Below are 8,739 nucleotides of genomic sequence, written 5' to 3'. Positions count from 1 at the left end.
TTTTATTGTTTCTTTTAAAATGATGCTGAATTTTCTCTCTTTTTTAGTTTTTGGACATGTTTTATTTTACATAAAGAAAAATGCATGCTGCACATGTTCTTGTGAAATAAAGTATATTTTATATACAATGCCCATAAGTTTCAAGCATTATTTTTCACCATCATGATCAGGAAGTAACTCTCATAATACAATGAAACGGATAACTATATACAATTATATTACACAAGATCAATGTTTTAAAATGCTTATTGTACTGTACCTTAATGTATCATAACACGTATAAAGTATTATGTTTCGTTTGTAATAAAAGCAAACTACGCTTCAAAACGTTAGGTGGCGCTACTCGGTTTAGAACGTAAGCTCCGCCCCTCACTTCAGGTTCTGGCGCTGGGGTTCTGAAACTGGGGTTCTGAAACTGGTGGTGCTGCGGGTCTGCAGCTGGATACTATTGGAGAGTGCAGTTGAAATAACACAAACGGATGGCTTCAACCAAAGCATCTACCATTGATGAACAACCTCAGAATTCATGGTATGTAGATGACATGGAGCGATTGACTAGTATTGAGATTAGTTATGTTGATATCATTAACTTATTTGAGTTGTTATGAAAGCCAAAAACTGCACAAGTTGAGTGTGTTTGAGTGTAAAAACAATTAGAATCATCATGGCGCCGCCCAGTGGTTGCTCGGAAAAACTGTGGATAAGTTATCGTTTAAAATCAATTAATCTATGGAAGAAATTAAAGGGAATTTTCCCAATACGTCCAATAGGGTCTAATGATTTCACCCTTTTATTATGGAAGATGCAACAACATATTAAAACTTTGGGAAGCTTGGAAATTGGACTTCCGGTTTGACTGCACTTACCCATAATGCCACATAAATCCTCTTCAAATCCAGTCCACCAATCACATGAGAACACAACGTTTGCTGGTGACGTCACATACGCTTCAAGAGCGCACTGCTGAAATAAGTAAGTGGCTTTGTTACTTTGATGTATTAAATATTTTTGTAAAATTCCACACTAGGTTTACGTGGATTTAGTTCTCACATAATACTTAATGTCGTGATACTGTACTGTTTATAATTTCGGACGAGGCAGGACTAGTTTCTCCAGTATTATATTCAGGTGGCCGTGAGTGCGGAAGCCATTTCAGATTGATTAAACCAGGATGATGCGGCTCAAGATATTTTAAAGAAAATGTTATTGCCGCGATCAACTTTGTCAGCAAATGTGCATTTGTTTAGCCTTGCGTAAACCTTTGGGATTAAATGTATATTTATAGGGTTGAAATGATAAGGGATTGCTTATGCTGTCGTGTTAAATTTAACAATGCATTGTGTATTATTGTGTTACAAGGTCACGCGCCACTAGTTGGAGTCAGCATCATGACCTGTGTGCACCTGCTGTTGACCTTAGTCTTTTCCGTCAGCTTGGGGACACCTGTGGAGATTCAACGACCAAGAGGAGTGCCACTGTCAAGTAAAGTCACTACAGTTATTGCATATCTTGCATTAAACCTGCACTGATGTGTCTTATTCTTGAATATGTCATCTAACTTATTTTCTTTCGTTCTACATAAAGAGAGACAGTTTTATGAGGAGAACAAGCCATTCACTTGTCTCGATGGATCGCGGACCATTCCATTTGACCGAGTGAATGATGACTACTGTGACTGCAAAGATGGTTCAGATGAACCAGGTACTAACATCATTTTTGGTTTCATTTATGAATTTAAGGCTTAATTGCTCACCAGTAATCTCGAATTAAAAGCATTTCACCTGTTTCACCTAGTCATTTATTAAGTATCTTAAGGTTGCAACTAACGATTATTTTGATAACCAATTAATCTAGCAAATTATAATAATCGAACAATTATTCTGCTATTATTGCAACGATTAATCATTCGCACTTAACTGGTTATTCAGCTTGTGCCCTGACTTAAAAGGTTGTATTAAACATGCTTAATAACAATAAAGAGGACAAAATCATATTTTATAAATACCTCAATGACATTCACTGAATTAAACGGAAAAAATACACTGCAAAAAATCACATTATCATTGTGTTTTTGTCTGTTTTCCATTTAAAATTGTCTAAAAATCCTTAAAACAAGATCAATTTACTCGAGAAGCAACATATAAGATATTCAGACTTGCTTTAAGAGGATGTATCTGAAATATACTGCAAGTGTATTTTATATAGGTTAATTTCTTTACTTTGTTTTACTTCTGCGAGTACAGTAAAGACGAAATATACTTGTATTCAAGAGCTATTCTCTAAAAGCAAGTCTAAATATCTTCTATGCTGCTTCTCAGATGAATGCATCTTTTTTTTTATAAAGGATTTTTAGATAATATTACAAATACATTATAAAACTATCAGGGGTCCCGCGGATCCTTGGTATTAAAATGTCTTAAATTCAGTTTTCAAAAATTTAAGGTAAAAAAAAGAGTCTTAAATATGAGAGCTGCAGTGCTGCTCTTGTGTGCAATCATTAGAGTTTTGTATGATCTTACGCTACGCTAAATGAGATCAAACAAACGGAAATATTTGTTGACAATTTTTTTTTTATTGTTGACTCTGTCGATAATGTCTACTAATCGTTTCAGCCCTAAAGTGTATGTGTGTAATATATATATATATATATATAATGTATAGACCATGGGCGGTTCTAGGTGTGGGCTACTGGGACTTATCCCCCGAATGTTTTCAGAAAAACCCTGATTGTAAAAAAAGAAATGTAGTATATAATTAAGTAATATACCTGTATGTAAATTAATGATACAGGTCTTTTTTACAGTATTGAAAATACCAACTAACATGCAGTCTTGTTGGCGGCTGCTTGCTAACTCTCATGTGCATGCATGCATGCAAGAAGAGTGCTTTGGATTGCCAGTTACACTCAATTGGGTTGTGTGTGAATTGTCAATATGCTGTCTTGGTAAGATATTGGAAACTGTTGAATTGCTCTATCCAGATGCAATAAGTACCCATATTTAGATACATAACCTGAAAACAAAGAGTAATATCGGTTACAGATATACTTGAGAAATTTGCAAACTTCGAGCCAGGACATTTGTGTTTAATTGCAAAACTGTTAATCTGCGTACACACTGCCAGCGACTTTGTCGCTGCAGGTCGCCAGTGGCTGGCGGTGAAGTCACTAGTGGGCGTTCCCACTACTGGTTGCTTAGTAACTTTTATAAGTTACATTCATGGATGTCATTCCATTGCTGTTTACGGCGAATCTCTTTTCTTGCCACTAAAAACAAACATTTTGGAGAGAAAAGACTAAATATAAATGGAATCAGTACATAAAATGCTTTATATCAAAGATGAATGAGAACCAAGGCGTGCTCTTTGCCATAGCGGATGTTTGGGTCCACAAAACCATTCAATCTCTGAGTCAGCACGGCGAGAACCACCAGCTGGTGCAAGAGCTGCGGCTGGATATACCGTATCCATATCATAGAGCACTGGAAAATTGCTAACAGCAAGAATTAGCCTTTCATCCATCTTTCCGTTACTGCAGGAGCTGAGAGCGAAGGATCACGCGAGCTCTCCCATCTTCTCTCCTATTGGCTGTCGCTTCCGTAAGTCGCTCTTCATTTGAATAAAGTTGAACTTGTCTCAACTTTGTCGTGTCGCTGGACACGCCCACACCTAGTCGCCAATGGTCGCGACTGCTCGTGTCGCCGGAAGTCGCTGTGCTCTCATTGAAAATGAATGGTGTCGCTGTCTCGCTCTGTCGCTGGCAGTGTGTATGTAGCTTTAAGACGCAATGCCAGGAACCACACAAACTTTGTCAACTCTAGCAGTGTTTTTTTTTTTTTCCATAAGCAATTATTTACATCATGCGTTCTTCTAAACTAACTTAAAACGCCTGACAAATTAATAATAGGCTACAAAATGTGCATGTGAACTACGGAAAGGCGAAAAGTTTTAAAGTGCATAATGTTAATGGCACGCAACTTCTGATCTATGAGTGTATCTGAGGCTGAAAAGTTAATGGGACCTTTTAGTTTTGGTTTCAGTAATATTTAAATCTTCACTACATAATATTTTTTTTGTTTAAACAAATTGCCATTTATTGATTGAGTACATAAACGATCAGAGTTCAAAACAATGTCCTTTCCTTACCAAGTTTCACTACGGTAAGCCGATTAAAACTGATTTGTGTTTTAAGCTGTCGGGTCGGATTTGGCACCAAATCGCTGGATTATGACGTTCATTTTTGCGTCATTACGTCATGTCCGTAAACACAAGAAAAAATTGCGTCTGTCTTGTGTTCCAGCTGCAGAAACTATGTTCAGTCAGTCACACTCGCACAGTTCAGGACAGCATTGCTGCAGTTTGGATGGATGTTTATCTGTTATCTGTTTGGCGAAGTTGTTTACCTGCTATAATGCTTGGATATGTTGTCTGATTGGTTGTTGAAGATAATATTGCTTGTATGAATCGAACATTACTCGTGTTTAGACCGATCGTGATGTGTCTTTGTCGGGGTAGTTACTGTGACCTGTTTAGTAATATTTAGGACTTCTAAAATTGACTTGAACATGAAAATAGCACATAGAATAGACTCCAATTTTGAATATCTTCCAGTCACCGTTGCACACAGGCGATGTCCAGAAAAGCTCAAATCATGAGATTTTGTTGCCAAAAGAGCAGGGCCGAAACGCAACTGTTGTAAAATGTTCTTCTGCAAATTGCTTGCATTTTTAAATTTCAACCACAGGTGGCGCTAGAGAGCACATTTACGTAGTGCAGCTTTAAAGACTATTTAAATGACACCACAAATTAACCTGACATTTAAACTTTTATTATAAAATGTGATATAATTTGTCAAAGGATGGCATAATGTGTATCCAAGAGGTCTGGGCTAAGCCCTGTATATCCACTGACCCTATAACCAACCACCTCTGGTACAGACTTATAATTGCAAGTGTAAGTGACAAGTTGTTCTAGTTTAATATTTATCCAACAGTATGGTAAGTCAAAGACCGGTTTTTATTTGCAATGTGTGCATAACAATTGCTTCTGTCTGTCCTCAGGCACAGCTGCTTGTCCCAATGGTCACTTCCATTGCACCAATGCTGGATACAGGCCCACATTTATCCCTTCCTCCCGTATTAATGATGGCATCTGTGGTAAGATGACTCAGCATTTGGATATTTCTCCTCAGCAGTGTTCAGTGAATGAAATGGCATTGCATTTGAAAATGTTTCTCCCCACAGATTGCTGCGACACCACTGATGAGTACAACAGCGGAGCCAAATGTGAAAATACCTGCAAGTGAGTTCTGATTAAAATAAAATCGCTTTCCAGAGAGAAAAGCATTACAGTCTTTATAAGGGGGTTTGTACAAAAAAAAGTTGACCGGAAAACTTTCAAAAATGTTTTGAAGTAAATGTTTCAGAATACAATTTGCTTGTGCGAGCACTTACAACGGCACACTTCATGAATAGTATGTGACATTTATTACAATGGAAGTCACAGATTATAGTGGTTTACAGTTCACTTTTTATGTTGCATGTTTAGCTTTCCTTTTACATTTTCACTGCCTCTAATCAGTGACTAAACAAAACACTTTTATTCACAGGCAACTGGGACGTAAAGAGAGGGAGGTTCTGCAGAAGATGGCTGAGATCACCAAAGAGGGCTTTCTCCTGAAACAGCAGCTCATCGAGGAAGCCAAGAAGGGACGGCAAGAAAAGCAGGTAGAGAAAGATGGGACAGAAGATTTATTTTATTTATTTTTTTTCAGAACGTCAGTCATGTTTCATGTCAAAATACTTTTTGATTCTTATTTTGTAACAAATACACAGTATTGTTCTGTTTCAGACCTCCGTGAAGTTGGCACCCCATATAGTTAAATAATCGGCAAAACTATTTAATTAGTTTGTTTGTTTATTTGGTGTTTGAGATATTAAGCATTCTTTTTTGGGCTGTGTGACGTCACTCTCCACCCCGTATCACTCAAATCAATCCAAACCAGTGCTGGTCGTTTATGCTTTGTTTGTGCCATTAAAACAAACATTGTAACTATTTCCCTTCCTCAGATATAGCAAAAATGTTTTCGGGAGTGGTGACGTCATTCTCCACCCCTTGTTGTCTAAATCACTCCAAACCAGTGCTCGATTTTGTGCTGTTGGAAAAAAAAAATCTAACTAATTCAATTACATATAAAATGTAAATATAAAACTAACTTTACCGCACTCACAAATACAGGGCATATGTGATTTGGATTTTAAGCTTGAAGTTTCTGCAATGATCAAACTGTTAAAAATATTCAAAAATAAAAAACAATGACCGCAACGGTAAGAAGCGAGCACAAGAGTCCGAAAATCAGCACATTGGACGAGATCAGGTAAATGCATGACGGGCGTCACAGATCAGGGAGATAATTTTGGTATTTCTTAGTGGAATTCGTTTTTTTATATATTTTTTTTTTCAACAGCACAAATCGAACACAAACGAATTTCACCTGTTTGGATCGATTTGTGCGAGATTAGTGGAGAGTGACGTCACACAGCCCCAAAAAGAATGCTTAATATCTCAAACACCAAACCAGAACAAATGTTACATTTGCGGCACAAATCCGCACAAACAAATTAAATAATATTGGTGATCATTTAATTATATGGGGTGCCAACTTCACGGAGGTCTGTTTCTGATGTCATTGCGATAACATTTTTTTTTTTTTTAAACCATTATGAAATTGCATTTCTGACTTGCTTATATTTTGCAGTTATCAAAAGCCATATTGTGTCAGTAAGTTTTGGTAATATGCTGTTTCTTCTGTAGGGTAAAGTGACTGATATGCAGGAAAATAAGAAACAGCTGGAGGAGAAAGTTGAAGCACTGAGGACAGTGAAAGAGACTGCAGAGCAACCTGAGAAGGAAGCTAAAGAGCGCCAGCTCATGGCCTGGGAAGGTGAGTGCAGCTTTTTAGAAACACTTGAGTCAAATCTATGTACAAGTATAGTAGTACACACCATTTATTCATTGCAGCTTTCAATTATAATAGTTGTTATGACATCTAATAACATGCATACAAAATCTGCAATGTTGAAAAATAAAAACGGAAGTATTGAAGCATCACTCATTGTTTACTGTGGAGGTCAGCTCTTTTCATCAGTGGGTCATCATAATTATAGGTCTAAACTCTGATGTATCTTCATTCCAGAGCAAAAGACAGCTATTCGCATGGAGAAGGATAAAGCCAAAATGGCAGAAGCCTTTTTGGAGCTGGATGACGATGCAGATGGCTTGTAAGTGCAATTGTGAATGTTTTTTCCAATGATTGTTTGTACAGAGAATTAAAGTAATACTGTATTATGTCAGTGTGTCTGTCTCTGAGCTTCAGTCCCATGCAGAATTGGACACAGATGCTGATGGCTCACTTACTGAAACAGAGGCCCAGGTATTTTTACATTTAATCGGTTCTACGTAATAATGCACCACCCACCAAAACGTAATAATAAGATGAGCTGATTGAGTTCCATGTTAAGATCAGTGATTTGTGTTTTACACAGGGACTAATGGGAGGAGCTGACCAGGTGGACACATCAGCATTTGAGAGTATTTGGGCCAACATTAAAGACAAGTACCAATTAGAGGTCAGTAGAGAAGAACCAGACATGCCTCATCTAGTGTCTTGCATGATTAAAACTGTTCGCCCATTATTTCTATGCAATATCCTGTGTTCTTTGGAATGTGATCAATTAAATATTTGAGATAATCTGTTAGTTAGTTTTAAACGTATCAGATATTTTGACCCAACCTCTGAAAATGGGTGGGTTTGGCCTTCTCTACTGTATCCAACAATTAAAGTCATACAACATTATCACAGTTTTGATCAGCTGAATTGAAATGCAATAATTCGTAGAAATTAATAATTTTATTTATGAACTGATTTATATTACAAAAAACAAAATGGTTAGCTGTGTTTCACATTTTCCATGCAACCTTGTTACCACATTATATTTTTCTCCTATTAATAAAGCGATATCGTATGTCCATGTAAGCACTGCTGTGTGTGGCAGGTATTTACCACTGTGCTAATAGATGGACAATGCTGCACGATTGTGAGTGTGGTGTTGCTTAATGCTTCAACAATTAGGTAAATTAATAATTGGGTAAAGACTAAGGAGTGTCCCAAAAACAAAATGCTCTTGTGTGTGGAACTACTTTCTTACGCCATCTACCATTGCTATTTCAAAAGATGTTTCTAAGCCTCTGTTACTAATTAGAAAACTACACTTTAGAACTAGTAACAACTGCTTTGTGTGTGAGTGTGACAGACAGACAGACAGACGGAGCATGTGATTAGCTTGCAGTGATGAACAGTAGTGCTACAATTGCTAGTTTAACTCTATTCGTCAGCTGTAGTGTGATTAGTAATCCGATCGTAGAGTGATGCTGCCAAATGTGTTCTCAGAATTATCTTATGAGTGTTTCACTCACTTTCAAGCAGAGGTTAAATTGGGCCGGAGCGCACTGGAGCGCAGCTCCGCCGCCTCAGGTCCACAACACACCCTGCCGGAGCTCAGCTCCGTCTCCTTCAGCACCAAATATTGTTATTCCACTTAAATTATTTTTCATCTCCTGACTCCTGGCAAATACATGGCATATGAGACTGAATAATTAGCAAGACTACACAGAGACACCCAGGCTACATGGAATTATCAGATGTCATAAATGCATTAATCGCTGGTTCAGCACCCCGCCCAC

At 37.5% G+C, this 8,739-nt stretch overlaps 1 protein-coding gene across 1 annotated transcript in view; it reads left to right on the top strand.

Moving 5' to 3' along the window:
* Nucleotides 1-383: 383 nt before the first annotated feature.
* The window catches only part of prkcsh (protein kinase C substrate 80K-H), a 16,371-nt gene continuing 8,015 nt past the window's right edge, over nt 384-8,739 (top strand). Inside the window, exons 1-11 of the mRNA XM_052139166.1 lie at nt 384-529; nt 803-972; nt 1,360-1,482; nt 1,585-1,701; nt 5,058-5,153; nt 5,241-5,298; nt 5,606-5,723; nt 6,811-6,940; nt 7,193-7,277; nt 7,351-7,429; nt 7,542-7,625. Coding sequence (XP_051995126.1) covers nt 912-972; nt 1,360-1,482; nt 1,585-1,701; nt 5,058-5,153; nt 5,241-5,298; nt 5,606-5,723; nt 6,811-6,940; nt 7,193-7,277; nt 7,351-7,429; nt 7,542-7,625 — 951 coding nt within the window. The 5' untranslated portion in view covers nt 384-529; nt 803-911. The remainder of the gene's footprint in view (nt 530-802; nt 973-1,359; nt 1,483-1,584; nt 1,702-5,057; nt 5,154-5,240; nt 5,299-5,605; nt 5,724-6,810; nt 6,941-7,192; nt 7,278-7,350; nt 7,430-7,541; nt 7,626-8,739) is intronic.

The sequence above is a fragment of the Xyrauchen texanus genome, chromosome 12 (genome assembly GCF_025860055.1).
Source record: "Xyrauchen texanus isolate HMW12.3.18 chromosome 12, RBS_HiC_50CHRs, whole genome shotgun sequence".
In the NCBI taxonomy this organism is placed as follows: domain Eukaryota; kingdom Metazoa; phylum Chordata; class Actinopteri; order Cypriniformes; family Catostomidae; genus Xyrauchen; species Xyrauchen texanus.
The sequence above is the reverse complement of the archived record's forward strand: the minus strand, read 5'-3'. Positions and strand labels throughout refer to the sequence as shown.